Source organism: Sceloporus undulatus, chromosome 3, assembly GCF_019175285.1.
Source record: "Sceloporus undulatus isolate JIND9_A2432 ecotype Alabama chromosome 3, SceUnd_v1.1, whole genome shotgun sequence".
NCBI lineage: Eukaryota > Metazoa > Chordata > Lepidosauria > Squamata > Phrynosomatidae > Sceloporus > Sceloporus undulatus.
In genome coordinates, this window is record NC_056524.1 from 76,058,650 (window position 1) to 76,075,516 (window position 16,867).

Here is a 16,867-nt window from a genome sequence, read left to right on the forward strand (position 1 = left end):
GTATAATATTGTATGGTGTGTTACAATTATCTCTGTCAAAGTTATGAATTCAGTGACGGAGAGCTTGTAGCCTTGGGTTGATAGAATAGGTGTGTAAGTTCTTCCTATAGATTCAATAGCAGGGCAGAATGGGGGACAACCTGTGAACCTTTTGTATACCTTTGAAGAAGAAAGGTGAGTATAAATATTTAAAGAATTGAGTGAAGCTCTCAGCCCTTTTCCAGTGGGACAGCAGAGGAGACAGAGACTCTCCCAAGCATTATTTTTACAGGGGTTTGCCTGTGTGCCTGCAGCAGATTTCTCTTGCCTTTACTTAAAGTAAAGAAGTGAAGTAAAGAAGTACTTTTTGATATCATCCCTGATCTACAATATTTTTGAAATATGGGTGTATGGTTTCTACAAATATTCATCTGTGATTTCTGCTGTAACTATAACTATAAAAGTATTGTAGTTGAGGGGATGTGGTTGTTGAAATCTATTTATTTTAGTGAGAATGTGTATTGCACAACAAATATTATTAGGTAATCTCTATTTACAACAGTCAAACTTTGATCTTCCAAGCTTTCAACTGCCATAAGTCCTAACTAGTTTGATCAAGGATTCTAGGAGCTGAAGTCCAAAGCATTGGAGAACCAAAGACTGAGAACCATTGATTTAAAGAGAGAATCTATGTAGATGTTATCCTTGGTATGGAAGGATCTAGATGCCAATCAAATTAATTATGTTAATTTTAAAAAAATCAAACTTGGCAGATGACAGACAGGCTCTTTAAACCTAAGTATGAAGCAGCCTATAATTTTTAATGTTTGATTTCCTTTATTCCTCTGCATTTATCTATTTAATCATCCCACATTTGTTTCTCACAATGAAAAAAAAGTGTTTACTTTTTGTCATTTCCAGTCATTTGAAAATGTATTTCTAGACTTGAGTTTTACTTTGACTAAATGCCAAAGTAATGTCTTTCTTATTCTATCAAGGTGGATGCAACAGCTGTGCATCGCATTGACAGCCTTGCTGCCCTGAGCATGGACCGGACGGGACTTATGCGGGAAGGGCTCAGAGTCCCCAGTGGCATTGTCTATTCCAGTTTATGTGGACTTAGCTCAGACAAGGCCCGGGATGCTACAAGTGCTATTTCTGGCCTTGGATTTGCGCCTGAAAGAAATCCAGAGATACAGTTCAAGTCTAATCCCACTGAAACCATTGAAAATGCAGCTGGAAAGCCCCCTAATGGCTTCAGTGCTATGTACAAAACACCACCTGGAATACAAAAGAGTTCTGTTCCACCTGGTGGGGAAACCTTAGGCTTGGACAGAACCTCAAACGACAAACCAAGCCCTCTCAGTGTCAATGGTGCTAGTTACTTAAGGTTACCCTGGGTAAATCCTTACATGGAGGGTGCTATTTATCCCTTTCTTGAATCACCAAATAAGTATTCATTGAACATGTATAAGGCCTTGCTACCTCAGCAGTCCAACTACACCTTGCCACAGCATCTGACTTACTCACCGGTCTGTACCAATGGTGAACGTTTTTTATACTTGCCACCTGCTCATTATGTTGCGCCCCACATTCAGTCATCATTGGCTTCGCCCTTGAGGATCTCAGCTGCATCAGCAGCCCCTGCACTTCCTCCTTTGGGACACTGTCCAGAAAAAACCTTGTCTTGGAAGATGGGAGTCAGTCCTGGAAATCCTGTGGACTCTCACACCTACCCACATATACAGAACAGCAAACCGCCCCGGGTTCCATCTACTAAGACAGCTGCTAGTAATATTCCGACAGAGCCTGCAGTTCTCCTGTCCCATTCACCGCGACCCTCGCCGAGAGTCCATCTACCGCCACAGGTTGGGGATGCTTACTCAGAGTTCCACAAACACTTCTCTAGAATTTCAACATCTCCTTCATCAGTTGTACTCCCAAAGCCATACATGAATGTAAGCAATGACTTTACTGCAAGGGCCTCTAGTGGGAAGGCTTCTAAAACACATGAGACAGGTGAAATTTCTCAGCAGCCTACAGTGCATGCAAGGAAAACGGGTCATGACAGGAAGGACAGCAGATCCCCTCCATTGTTGGAAAAGCAACAAACTGTTACCAAAGAAATTATAGACAAACCACTTGATTTGTCATCAAAAGTTGTTGACGCAGAGACAGCTAAATCAGACCACATTAAGAAAATGACACCAACTGTGTTAGTTCATAGCAGAGCTGGAAGTGGATTGGTTTTACCTGGAGGTGATCTTCCAAAAGAAACTATTTCTCCTGGAAATGGTTGTCCTGTCTATAGACCTGAAATAATTAGCACTGCACCTTCCTCCTGGGTTGTTCCTGGCCCAGGTCCCAATGAAGATACCAGTGGCAAAAACGTGCCATTGAAAAACAAGGCATTGGACTGGGTGACACCACAACAGCGAAGTTCTTCTTGCCCAAGGATGGGAGGCACAGAAGCAGTTGTCAGTAATATTTTGGGGTCTGTATCAAGTGGTGGCCGACCAGCATCTGCTTCTCCAGCTCCAAATGCCAATGTGGATTGCCCTAAGACAAACAGCTCAGTAGAAACCACTGCATCTGTCATACAGCATGTAGGGCAACCTTTAGCAACTTCATCTTCCAAGCATAGTAATAAGGCAGCTAAATGCAATAATCAAGAACCTATCTTCAAAACAAATGAGAGCACACTTCCATCAGGTTCCATATTTTTTCCTCCTAACGATGCATTCCGATCACCACCATTGCCCTATCCAAGGAGTTATCTCCCATATCCTATTCCAGAAAGTTTAGCTATAGGCCCTTTGTCTCTTCATGGAAAAGGACCCATGTATCCTCATCCAGTTCTCTTACCCAATGGTAGTCTTTTCCCTGGGCATCTGGCTCCCAAACCTACAATTCCATACAGCCTGCCAACTAGCAGAGGTGAATTTATGACCTATCAGGATGCATTAGGTATGGGAATGGTGCATCCAATGTTGTTACCACACACAGCTTTGGAGCTGAAAGATGAAAAATCAGAAAGGAGATCTAGATCGCATGAAAGGCTCCGTTATGAGGACCCTGTTTTAAGAAATAGATTGCCAGAGGTGCTGGAAACCAGCACTAAGCTACATTTTGAAGTACCCACTACAGACAGAAATGTAAAATCACAACAGGTTTCAAGTAATAGTAAGAATACTGCCAAAAGTGACAAACACATGTTTGCAGAACTGAGGGATGAGCAAGATGTAAAGGGTGAAACAAATGTAACAAAAACCAGTTTTCCAGTTGAAAGTGGTAATCAAACAAGTGACCCCACAAAGCACAAGGGAGAACAAGCCTTTCAGCACAGAGATTTTAGTGTAATGAGAGAAGAATGTGGGAGAAATAATTTCCATGAAGTTTACAACTTTAAGCAAGCCCAGAGTCCACATCCACCAGTGTTCAACTTAAGAAAAGAGGATCTGTCAATAAGCCAAAATAGAGAGAGACTGACAGTTCCCCCTTCCTCTGTGTTCTTGGAGGCTGCTCATGGGAATGATGGCCTGGCTATGTCTTTTTGCAAAGTGCCAGATGACAATAAACAGATTTGTATTGGAAATGCACAGCCAAGTATTGAAATCAATCAGGCATATGTCAAAGAAGGGACTGAGGGCACAGAATCTAATGATGGCAAACTCGTGAAGCCTAAGCCATCTAAAGTGGCAAAGAGAATTGCAAACTCTGCTGGTTACGTAGGTGATCGATTCAAGTGTGTTACAACTGAACTGTATGCAGATTCTAGCCAGCTGAGTCGGGAACAGCGGGCTCTGCAGGTGAGTCACCAAGATTTAACTACTGAAGCATTATTTTATAATAAAGTCACAGTTGAGAGTGATATTTGGTATGTTAATGCAGATTTGGGAATGTATGTACAAGTATAAATCTACTTTGACACAGCTATAGAATACTTGCATATATTTCGATTTTACTATGAAGACTGAGGTAGTTGAGTATTAATAGATGAATTGTATGTTAGTTAAAAATATTTTAAATTATTTAACTTTGTAAGAATAATATGTGGTATTACTTAAGGGGGAGATGAAGAATGCATGCCCTGTTTTCTTTTTAAGAAGAAAAGATAGTTTGCTATAGTTTACATGTATTTGGCCAAAATGATAAAAAAAGTAAAAGAGAGATACTGACTAATATACCATATATGACATTTGATAAAGAGTAATAGCAGCTGTATTTTTAGCAAGCTTAGTGCAACTTCTGCAGGAAGCCAAAAAAAAAAAAAAAATAGCATAAAGGAGTAGAAGCTATAGTGAATTTGATGTTGAATGATGGCAACTATTGTAGGTTACTTTTGCGTTTTATGAAAAGATGAGTTAAGCCAAATTGTTTTGCATTGTTAAAAAGAGACTTAGTTGATGCTTATAAAAATGGATGAAATTATCTAAATGATCCATTGAGTGCCCATTTTAATTACATAGATGGAAGGATTACAAGAGGACAGTATTTTATGTCTACCTGCTGCTTACTGTGAGGTCAGTTCTTCAAATTTTTATTACTAGAATCTTGCATAAACTTTTGAGTTAAAATTTCATTTCCAAGTACACAGAGGGAAGTTGTGGGCCATGATCGTCTTTATTCATTGTGAAGTTTTTGTTTTTTGTTTGTTATACCCTCCCAAAAAGACAATGCTTTTAAATATATAATACACAATATATATTTATATATGGAAGAACTGTGTGTGTATATGTATATATAAATTTTTGTATATAGATACAGTATGTCTTGTATATTCAATACTGAGATTTTAAAATATTTTCTGTGATTCTGTATATATTAAACCATGGCTTAAGTCCAATTTCTAGTCCAACTAGAGTTGACTTCTTAAATTGCTAGATGGGCAGCCAACATTTATGTAAGTCCCATTGCTTCAGTGGGTCTGCTCTATTTGCGACTAGTAATTGGATTTAGGTCCTTGGTGTTGAACAAAATTTTTCCTTTTGGAAATACTTTCATAGAAGGTAAGGTAAATGAAGTAGGTCTTACTGTGAGATCTGTTTTTTCATATCAATTTTCTTTCTAGCGTGCCATGATGCGCTTCTCAGAGTTGGAGATGAAAGAGAGAGAAGGCCATGTAGCAACCAAAGACCCAGAGGTCTGCAAATTCAACCAAGCAGACTGGGAAAACTTCAAAGGAAACAATGAAAAGAAGCCTAAGTCTGTCACTTTGGAAGATGCCATTGCTGGGCAAAATGACAATGACAGATGTAAGCCATTTTTAAAATGCATTTTTGAAATGTCTGTGTGCCTCCTCCATCAATTTGGAGCAAAGAGTGGCAGTACCACTACAGATTTTAAAGCATTTAAATCTGAAAGGCTGCTGTGTTAATATCGCACTGAACTTTTCTTCTCAGTGAGCAAAAACAGTTTTGGGGAATAAATGTTGTTTGCTATCTCTAGCTCACTTTTTAGCAGTTTAAAGGTTCTGTGTGCCCTTGGTGTGTTGTTCCTGAGAAAAATAAAGACTGTTTCCTATGCAGTCAAAAAGTAAGACAGGTGATGGATGATTTGAATTGAGTAATATAAATATATAAGTATTCCACTTAAATGTCTGTAAATATTAAGATTGTTCACTTTGTTTTTTGCAGAAAGTCACTGTATTTTAGCGATCTGTAGCATAAAGTACAGTAGAGCACAGCAAGCAACTTTTTCATAGAGAATAAGACTGACAACAGCAATCGATCATGGTGACTTTTTAGGATCAGAGAAAGTGTGCTACATAGAACCTTATGGGTAGGGAAACACAGATAGAAACATCCTGTAGCACATGTCCTTACTACAAGCTTCCCATAGGCATCTAACTGGCTCTGGTGAAGACAGAATTCAGGACTGGATAGTCTGGGCCAGATGTTGTTGTTGTGTGCCTTTAAGTTGTTTCTCACTTATGGCAACTTCTTACATGTGGTTGGTGAATTTTCTTTCCTAAGAGCACTTGGAAAGTTTGCTAGTACAGTCAGCGCTCCGCTTCCACTGATTCTGCATCTATGGATTCTACCATCTATGGCTTGAAAATATTTTTTAAAAATTCCAAAAATCAGACCTTGATTTACCCATTTTATATAATGGGACACTATTTTACTATGCCATTGTATATAATGAGACTTCAGTATCCATAGATTTTGGTGTCCTTGAAGGTCCTGGAATTAAACTCCGCAGAAAGCAAGGGCTCACTGTAGTGGGTACTATAGGATGGGGTGGTAATTGTGTAGCTTGTTGGTTGCCTGGTGTCCCTGAGAACATCCTGTATTTGCTCTGGTCGGTGCCTGTGATTTCTGGAACTTGCTAATCATTGAGATGGATGTGTGTGTAATTTTTTTTATAATGTTGATGAAACCACCTGTATGAAACAGATGAGAGGCGGAATCTAGAAAAAGACTGCATGCCTGAAGCTCACTGCCTGCGCTTCTCTTCCTCTCGCTAAGGATAGTTAAGACTACTGTGAATTTAAAGGAGTGGAAAAATAAATTTTGTTCTTGGTCTCATGGAGCACAGATGGAGCTGTTGCACTTGGGCAAAGTCTCATTCAAGCATGCAAAATGCCATGCAGATGCAGCCGGCTCTTGCTGAAGTGAAGTCTGAAGTGTACCTAATGCTGTAAGGGAGGGTTGTAAGGCCTTTTGGCAATTTCAAGCATGTTTATGCCGAACCTGATTCCTTCATCTGGTGCAAAGGTGGAATGAGCTGAATACAAGCAATGATTGCTAATTGGTTTAGCCACCAAAGGGTTAGCTATCTGTCTTCCTGGTTTCATCCTTAATAATCAATTATTTCCATGCCATCAAACAAGGTGGTTAGGAAGTGGCATAGTTCCAGTGGAGTGACAAAAGTAATGCCTGAAATATACATGAGACCAAGTTCATTTTATTTTCTTAATTTCTATCCCACCTTCATACTTCAGTGTACTCAAGATGATTTAGGATTGGGAGAGGAGGTGGAGATAAACTTTTCAAAGAACAGTAGTTATTCTTTTTTACTTCTAGAGTGTTCCTGCTTCATTTAAACATGAAACTCATTGATACGGAGAAAAGCAAACCTTTGAATAAGTTTAAATAATCTTTTAGTGGAAGGGCACTAAGTACTAGCTTGTTTGGCTATTTCCAACTAAAATGAGCTATAGAAGACAAACACCTTTCATCCTTTTCAGCGGATGTAAAAATCAGTAAAAACGATGAGAGCCATAGTACAGCTGCTTTGGTGCCAAGGTATGCAAAGAAATATTGGTGTTGAGTCTACTTTAGCATAAATAGACTAACATGACTATCTCTTTTGTTAGAGTTTTTTTGTCCCATTTAGTCTTCATGGTATTACTGGAGTCCTTCATGTTCTTGTTGCTCAATCACCTATATAACCAGCAGAGTTGTAAATGTTGCTATGGAAAAGCCTGTGATAAGTTATGGGATGTTTGTCATAAATATGTTCAGTAGTAAAATGGCTTAAGTAGCTAAGTAAATGGATTCATTTAGATAAGATATTGTGGCTTAATATTGGGAAAAAGAATTGCAGTTTTTCTGGTTTATGGAGATTAAATATGGAATGTGTAGCTAGACCTTCTAGATTCCCATAATATTTATGATTAGTTACATATCTTGTTTTTTCTCCAGAGAATTCAAGGCTGTGTACATGGTCCACATCCTCCCTACTATATCTTTACAGCAACATTGTGACTTAGAGTCATACTGATGGAGATCTGCCAGTGAATTTCATGGCTCAATAGGAACTTGTATCGAGGTCTCCCAAGTCCTAGTCCAATACCCCAGCATCCCTTCCATTTTCAGTGACTTTAGCTGATCCATTTTATAAAATGTTGGTTCTATAAAGCTAAAGTGGAAATGCTAATGTAAGTTTACATTAGTGCTGCAGGAAACTGTCACTGTCATCAAGAATTTTCCACCCACCAATAGTTGAGTATGTACTAGCAAGGAGATCCAGAAAACTATTGCTTCAGGAAGCAGAGTGCTGCATCATAGGAAAATATGCTTCTTCTTCGTGGTCTCTGCGAAACATACAAATGGGTTGTACTACGCCTGCGCAGTGCTGGCACAGGACAACCCATTTGTATGTATTCGCAGATGACCACTCAAAGAAATACTGTTACAGGTATGCAACCTGTCCATATCATGTATCCATCACAGGAAATAAATTAACCAATTCAAGTGCGCCTGTGAGCACCACATATCTATTTACAGAGGAGGTTCCAGCCAAATCTCTGCAGGGTTCTTTGCTGCTGTCTTCCAATTTGCTTTCAGTCAGCCTCTGCTGATTGGCAGGTGATCTTTTTGCATCTCTGCTTCAGGGGTGGACTAAATCTTTCAATTATTCCCACTGTAGAAATACAGTAATTTACCCATGCTCAGAGGAGGCTGCCCAGGGCATTTCTGCACGAATCACTGCTGTAGGCTGGCCTTCTCATCAAGAAGCATGTTCAGCTCCTTGGCCATGTTGAGAGAAAAGGATGCTGTTGAGGAAGTATTAATTTTTCTTACTTAGGTAAAAGGCTAAGTGTGAAGAGCGTGTTGAATATTAACTCAGAAAATTAAAGCTGCCTGTTGCCGGTTATGCAAGAAGACCCTTCTTGTTTGCTGTGCACGCACAACAAAACATAGACTGTGCATATGTGTGTCAGCTGGAATAGCTGGAATTCTAATTCATTTAGTATTAATTATGTTTATAGGGAACAATCTGGCAATAATTACTACTCAGTGCTGTTTATTTCCTTTAGTTTGGATAGAAACATAGGCTGCATCTGCACTGCAGCATTAATGCAATTTGACACTGCTTTAACTGCTGCAGCTCCATACTATGGCATTCTGGGATTTGTAGTTTTGTGAGATATTTAGCCTTCTCTGTCAGAGAGCTCTGGTGCCTCAACAGACTACAAATCTGAGGATTCCATAAGATGGAGGCATAGTAGTTAAAGTGGTGTCAAATGCATTAATTCTGCAGTGTGTCAGCAGCCTTTAGTTATGCCTAGAATATTACTATGGAAGTTTGAGCAAGTTAAGTCATGATTAAGTTGTCTCATTGATTTCATTGGGTGTATGCAAAACATGAATGAATCAAAATCCAATGCTGTAAAAATAAAGTAGATGTGAAATTTGGTATAACCTGATGTTATTCAGATGCAGGTCTCATTTAGAGGCAATTCCTATTGACCAAGGGGCAGTACAGATCACCCTGAAACAGCAGGCTGGAGTTACCCATTTTAACTGCAGAAGCATGCCTCAGCTGCCAAACTGCACGGTGTCCCTCCACATTAAAAAGAACCCTGTTCTTCTGGGTTCTTTTTGTGGCACATTGTGTACCTCACCAGTGCACCATTGGCACACTTGTGACATATGCAACGCGCAGTGACATGCAGACGCTGTGTGATCATTGTCATCATGGCAGCGCGCATGTGGACAGGACGCCACCATGATGTCATTGCCTGTATGGACCAGGGTTCCAGATATTGCGATTGCCGCATGCTCTAGGACCCTAGTTTTGGCGTCGGCACACTACTTTTGGCCAGTGTGTCTTGGGCCTTAGTTTACATAGGTTTGCAAACAAAGGCTTGAGACAGATGGGTGGGAAGCACCGTCCTTGGGCCAAAATTAGGGTTTGGGAGTGCATACCACATGCTCCTGAACCCTAATACGGAATGGTACTGCCATCATGGTGGCCTCCGATCCACACGGGAGCTGCCATGATGACGCAAGCACGGCGCCGCATTTGCACATTGGGGGCACCTCACTTGCATCATTGACGCAACATGGAGGGAGCCAGTGCGGTTTGGTTGATGTGGGCTCCCTCCGGAGGAAAAATGGGCGGTTCCAGATCACCCTTTTGGGGCAGTCTGTCAAGCCCCTAAGTTCTATTGATCTCAGTTGAACTTAGTTGTAACTAACAGAGGGTGACTTGTGCCTCTTGTGTTTTGTTTTTTGGGTGGTGGGCATCTGATAATGTTAGTAGTGTTCAAAGGGCCCCAAAATTTCTTTTAAAAGATGCCAAAATAAGAACTAAAAAGTATAGCGAAGAAGAGATTAAAATGTGCTTCTGTTGTCACATTTGCACAAGATAAAGGGCTTCAGCATGAAAATGAAGATTCCTGTTTCCTGTTTACATATAATTAGGCAAAGTTAAAACTCGTCCATATCTCCAAGTATATCAGTGCAATGTGGGCAGCAGACAGTACTTGAAGGAGACTCTTCTGTCTTGCAATGGAGTGCAGGATTGTGTTTAGTTTTTGTGTTACCATGGTTAGGCTGAAGCTAGAAGATCCAGACCAAAATGTGTGGAGTCAGACTTGGAAGTACTAATACAAGAAAGGGCAGAAATCTTCTTATTCCGTATTGCTGTAATTAAATAAAAAGCTTGCTTTCTTGTACAATTTTATGACATTCTTTCTTTGTTGATATTTATGAAATTCTGAATACTGGTAAGGGGTTGGAGGTTGGGATGTTCTTGTTTTCTGCTGCCATTCCTGTCAGGTTGATTTTGGTGGTTAAAAGAGAGGCCCCATACAGACAAGCCAAAATAAAGCTGCTTTAGGTCACTTTGGAGGTATGCTGTTTAAATGATGCATGCATCCTAAGAGTCCGGAAGCTGTGCCAAGCTATGCTCCAGTTCATTCTCTAAAGATGCCAGCCACAGATGCTGGCAAAATGTCAGGAAGAAACTCTTCTAGAATATGGCCGCATAGCCTGAAAAACCCACAAAAAACTATGACCTGAAACAGCTTTATTTTGGCCTGTCTGTAGGGGGGCAGAGTTTGGCAGCATTACTCTTGGGTTACAGCTTCCAGAATCTCCAGTCTGCATGCAGTTTAAAAAGGCAACTTCTCCACAGCCTTTGGTAAAGTGATAAGAGAATTCAGTGGTGATATTTTCTTTCAGGCACTTGAGATAGAACAAAATAAAACATATCCATCTCTGACTTCACCAGTTATTGGAATCATAATACAGTAATACATCTTGCTGGCCTATGTGTGGCCCGCTTACGTTTGGCCCTATGTGTGTTTTTCTGTGTGCTTGTGCATATATTTGCATGTGTGCATTTGTTGTTTGTTTGTTTTTAACATTGATCAAGTATTGTCCTAGCCCTGATTCAGGTTCAGATAGGAGAATGATTTGTTGACCCTGTCTATCACCTATGCATACTTTCCCTGTCTTTTCCTCAAGGCTCTCTTTTACTCACTGCTGTTTTTGATCTGATTATGCATATGCATGGTACTAAAAGCAGCTGTGTTGGGATGGGTTTAATGGCTGTTTCTGTGTATGGATTGGTTTGAAGCTTTGAATTTTGATCTGTAAGAGATATTAATCAGCCCACAACTGCTTGGATACTTAAATGGTTAACAGGAGGAGGAGGGGGAGGCAGGGGCAGAGGAGATGGCAGAACATTTATTTATTCATCAGCCGCCACCCCCTAAAAAAAAAAAAGGTTCAGGTCAAAAACAGGTTAGCAACTTTAAGTTTAATCCATTCAAGGTCTACTTGAACTCCTGTTCAAGGCCCCACTGGAACAAATGTAGGTTGCGTGGGAGTCTCACATGATGGATGAGTGCTTTAGTGTTTTATTTAAATGGTCAGTCTACTGGTGTGAGTCCAGAAGGTCAAAACTTTGCATGTAGCTATGGATTAATAGATCTCATTTAACACATCTTCCTGTCCACTGCATTTTACTTTTTATTTAGAATGCAACATTTTCTCTGGGCCAACTAACTATTTGCAGGAAGCTTATTATTATTCATTACATAGCTTTAACAATAGTGAGAGTGAATGTTTTCTTCCAGCACTTTGTGTGGAGCAGCTAATGTAAGTGAAACACCCTAGTAGATCTTTATTTTAGATAAATATGAATAGTAGTACTCAGGCCCGGTCCAGACGGGCATGATAGGACGCCCTTGTTACGTGCGAGGGGTGGCACTTCTAGATGGCAGTGCCTTGTACAGATGGGCGCCGCCATCATTACGTGATGGATGCCTAGCGTTTGCATGTTGCGGCACCATTATGATGTTGCGAGTGTGCCATTGGCACACTGTGCCGTCATAATGGCGCTGCAAGAAGAACCCACTTTTTGCGGGTTCTTTTTGGTCCGCGGGGAAGTCCCGTGGTCTGGAGGCTGCGGCTTTCCCGCGGACCAAAGGTAGGTGCTGGGAGACCGTCTTTTTTGGGTGGTCTGACCCGCGCCTCAGTTTCTTTTCATGTTTGGGACACTGGGGGATACTTTTTCAGTGAAATAGCTTTATCCCCAACCTTCTTATTAAAACGTCTTCACTAAAAATCACCTAGAAATAAGGCAAGGGAAGAATTATAACACCTGTTAGGATTATAGATCATCATGAGCTCATAAAAACATAATTTTTGTAGCATTATGTTCTTCTGTTTGGCCCAAACAGGAACAACTAGGTTTGCTGAACCTTTACATAATCCAGACTTTATGTATATTGTCTCAGCATAACTGAAGATATTGTGATGGGAGAATAAAAACAAGTGGTCATGTCAGTCTGATAAATATTGGCCTATATTCAGATCTCTTGAATCAATTAGTGTATGATAACTCAACATCTAGTAAATCACATTGATTCAGTTGGTCTGTTCTAATTGGGACTGGCATTTGGATTCAGGCAATAATCTACACGGAAATTAGACTTAACAGTAATAACATTAAAGATGATGTAGGCTCATCGCTTTAAACTATTACAAGCCTGCTTTTGGAACTAGCAGGTATCAGACAAACATTTTAAGAAGTCTGTTCTTGAAGAAGATAAGCCTCATGAGCAAATGAAAGAGGAGGAAGTTAGTATGTGATAAGATTGATGGGGTAAATTAGAAGAGGAATGTGTGGGGGAAATGGGACAAAGAAAGAAGACAAGAGGCAGATATGAAAAGAAAGTTCAGCTGCAGACTTAAAAACATTGAGGAGAAAGAAAAGTTTGAGAATAAATATAGGAAGGAAATAGAAGTTTATCAATCTCATTTTTTGTACAGTGCATACAGTTTCAGGTTTAAGGTGTGGGTTTCTTCCTATATGTTGTTCAGATAGTACTTTTATTTAGAATTAGTTCAGATACATCTGTTGACCAACATGACAGACCAAAACAGACTGCTATATTGGAAATACAGTGAGCCCTTAGTATCCACTGGGGTTTGGTTCTAGGACCCCCTGTGGATACCAAAATTCATGGATGTTCAACTCTCATTATATACAGTGGTATAGTAAAATAGCAACTCTTATATAAAATGGCAAAATCAAGTTTTTTTTAAAAAAAATTATATATATTTAAAATATATTCAAGCTGTGGATACTCAAATCCATGGATAAAAGGGTGGATGTGGAGGGCTGATAGTATTCTTGGCTCTAAGACTAAGGTTAAGAATAACTTTTTGGATACAAAATGTCAAGCTTTTCAAGGCCTGCTCGTGGGTATTGTAGCTGAGTAAAATAAGAAACCTATATAATTTTGAAGTGGAATGTGAAAGAGAAGTTAGAAGTTAACTGAGGGGTGTTCCAGATGCGCCAATAGTACGTTCTCAGCACGTACTAGGCTTACGAAAGGGTGTCCTTTCCATACGCCCTAACCCTAGTACATGCTGAGCACGTAAAAAATGGCGGCACCCTATACACATGGGCGCCGCCATTTTGACGTGCTGGATGCTTAGTGTCCGCACGTCTCCCTGCGTTTGCGACGTCATGAGCGCGCCATTTGTACACTCATGCGTCGCAACTGGGACGCAAAAAGAAGCCGCTTTTTGTGGCTTCTTTTTCTGCCGCCGGGAACCCTCCCTGTTTAGAGGCTGAGGCTTCCTGGTGGCGGAAACGGAGGCGCCGGCAGACCGCCCTTTTTGGGCAGTCTGTAAACCGCCTATGCTTCTGATCCCTTCTATATGTGTGCAGAGTTGGCAATAGCTACAATGTCAAGAATCCCACAGCTAGCATGTTCAATGTCAAGAATCCCACAGCCAGATCTGCACATGAATATGGACAATGCTTTCAAAATACTTTTCTTACCAAATGAATACGGTTCACTGGACATGTGTGTTTAAACTAAGCCAGGGATGGAGGAGTGTTTTTTAAAATCCTGGAAACCCACATTAATTCTGTAGAAAGTGGTTAGTGTAGCAGTCATCCATGAGGTTTGCATTTGCATTATTAATGACTCAAATTTGAGGAATGTAATAACCACCAGTTAGCTCCCCTGGCCAGCTTGGTGTAGTGCAGTACTTCTCAAATAGTGGGGCAGGCCCCCCAGGGGGGGGCGCGAGGCTCAGGATACAGTGTTATGTAGAGGTGTACTTATAACAATTTTATAGACAAATGATACTATTTCCAGTCACGCGGGGGCGCGCGAAATGTTTTCTTCTTCCTAGGGGGGGCATGACAGAAAATAATTGAGAAGCACTGGTGTAGTGGATTGAGCATTGTACTACAACTCTGGAGATCAGAGTTTGAATCACCTCTCAGGCATGAAAACCCACTGGGTTATCTTGGGCAAGTGACACACTCTCAGCATCAGAGGAAGGCAATGACAAATCCCCTCTGAACAAATCTTGCAATGAAAACCCTATGATGGGTTTGCTTTAGTGCCACCATAGGCTGGAAGAGTTTGAAGGCACACAACAACTACTACTTTTTTACTAGCAAAACAGTAAAAGGCTAGAATATTTCTGATACTTGGATTTTCTGTTGTTTCTTGCTTGCATATTCTTTAATAGTATCTTTTTAAGAAGCTGTATTTTAGATATTGTTTTGTATGTGTGTCAGGAGTAAAAATGTCTTTATAAATATACATTGGCATAAGATTCTTTTCCCTCCTAAAGAGATCCAATAAATTATTCTTGCACAACCAATGTTTTTTGGGTTTCTTTGTCCTTTTCTAGGTGATTTTAATAATACAGAGAACACCCAAGAGCATAGGTTTGAACCTCAAGAAGACAAACTTTCTCCAGCAGACAGTTGTTTGGAGAGACTTACTGTACATGAAAAGGCAAATGACCAGCCCATAGAAGATGTCAGTCAGACACCATGTCTACATTTGGACAGAAAACGAAAACATTCTGGCGAGAATATGCAGCATGATGGAAGCTTGAAAGAAAACTTGGTAGAGGAACTAGAGGATGAATTTGCATCAAAAACAAAAAAGCAGAAGACATCCAAAGGTAACCAGGGCCAGTTGGTATTCCTTCAGGCATGGCTTGCGAAATGAATCCACTCTTTGAATTAACATGTGCCCATTGATGTCCTTGATTGTGAAAATCCCAAGTACTCACTTGAATGATGTTTGGGTTTACCTTAACAGTAAAAGACTAGTCATTGGACAATGTAATCACTGGACAATGCAAATGGCTCTAGTGCATGCAACCCCCTACTTGAGCTAATTTTAAAAAATGCATAGTGTGGTGGTGAAGCAGAACAATCTGCCCCCACAAGTGAACTATAGCTTTTGTTTCGAGTTGAGGGCCTTTTGATTAATTTTTAGTTATTTTTCCATTAGATGACTGGCCTGAGAGGGAAATGACAAACAATTCCTCTAACCACTTAGAAGAGCCCAATTGTAATGAGGTGACCAACCTGAAGGTGTGCATTGAATTAACAGGGCTCCATCCCAAAAAGCAGCGTCACCTGCAGCATCTTAGGGAACTATGGGAGCAGCAGGTGTCACCAGAGAGATCCCCACCCGGCAAGTTGGGCCGGCAAAGCAGGAAAGATTTAGCTGAGGCTGTTCAGCCAGAGGCCACTGCAAAGGTCAAAGACTGCACAGAAGAAAGGCACACCAAGAAAAGGTCAGAGGTCAAAAGCAATAGAAGTTGGTCTGAAGAGTCCCTCAAAACAAGTGACAATGAACAAGGTATGCAGAGATTACTAGGGAAATTCTAGCATTACTTAGTGACGCATGCTGCCACCAGTGCTAAGAGATTGTTAGTAGTTTTCTTTTGGGGTAGAGGTTTTATATTATATTATATATAATATAAATTTTTTATTATTATATAAACACTTAAAAGTGCCACTATTAAACTTCACTCATGCTTGTTTTGCTAAATTTGTTGTGTGGTGTTAATTATATTTTAAAGCCATGTGTTAGATGTATGTGTCTGTGTCTTAAAACCAAACAAACTGTCTGCGTGTGTGTGTGGTATTCTCATTGTTTGGGAGTGGTTTTAACTTTAAATGTGTATGTAAAATGGGCTACTAAATTACAGTAGATTAAACAACGAATGAAGAGTTCTGAATCTTGATTGCTTGTGGGAATAAGTTATATATTATCTTGGGTTGTGTGTGTATGTTTTGGGGAGCTGGCTGGGAGGAAAGGAGGCTCCTTATATTCCATTCTTTTTCTTTTGGGAGAAGTGACAGATCTTTCCAATAATTTCTCTTTGGTTTTCTGTTCGGCTTGTTGTATGACTCTCTTCTATTTCCTTGTTATTAGTCAGTACAAACAATGCACAATATGTTGCAGTACTTATTGATATTTATAAGATGCTTCATTGTGACACTGACATCCATGTCTTTTATCTGCAAGTGGGAGCTTTAGTGAGTTTTTGAGACCACAGAACATGCTAGGCTAAATTCTTGATTGAATGTTGTGGGTCTTTCTCTAAATCAGTAGTCCCCAAACTGTGCTTTTTAAAGGATTTTGGACTTTAGCTTCCAGAATTCCAGACTATTGGCCAAGATGGCTGAGGCGTCTGGGAGCTGAAATCCAAAATCTCTTAGAGGGCACAGTTTGGGGACTGCTGCTCTAAACAGTAGTAAAAGGGTTGGGTAGCATTGGGATGGGCTCATGGCACTTTTATTGGCCTCTCTCTCTTATGTTCAAATACACAAAGCTAGTCAGTACTTGGCATACTGGGGCATTTTCTGG

At 40.3% G+C, this 16,867-nt stretch overlaps 1 protein-coding gene across 11 annotated transcripts in view; it reads left to right on the forward strand.

Moving 5' to 3' along the window:
* The window catches only part of BCOR (BCL6 corepressor), a 106,431-nt gene that overhangs the window by 60,560 nt on the left and 29,004 nt on the right, over nucleotides 1-16,867 (forward strand). For 8 of the 11 annotated variants that reach the window (XM_042460201.1, XM_042460193.1, XM_042460196.1 and 5 more), the window contains exons 4-8: nucleotides 978-3,788; nucleotides 4,449-4,502; nucleotides 5,051-5,234; nucleotides 14,886-15,164; nucleotides 15,500-15,853. In XM_042460201.1, the coding sequence (XP_042316135.1) occupies nucleotides 978-3,788; nucleotides 4,449-4,502; nucleotides 5,051-5,234; nucleotides 14,886-15,164; nucleotides 15,500-15,853 (3,682 nt within the window). The remainder of the gene's footprint in view (nucleotides 1-977; nucleotides 3,789-4,448; nucleotides 4,503-5,050; nucleotides 5,235-14,885; nucleotides 15,165-15,499; nucleotides 15,854-16,867) is intronic. The other 3 variants (XM_042460203.1, XM_042460202.1, XM_042460204.1) reach the window with 3 other exon arrangements.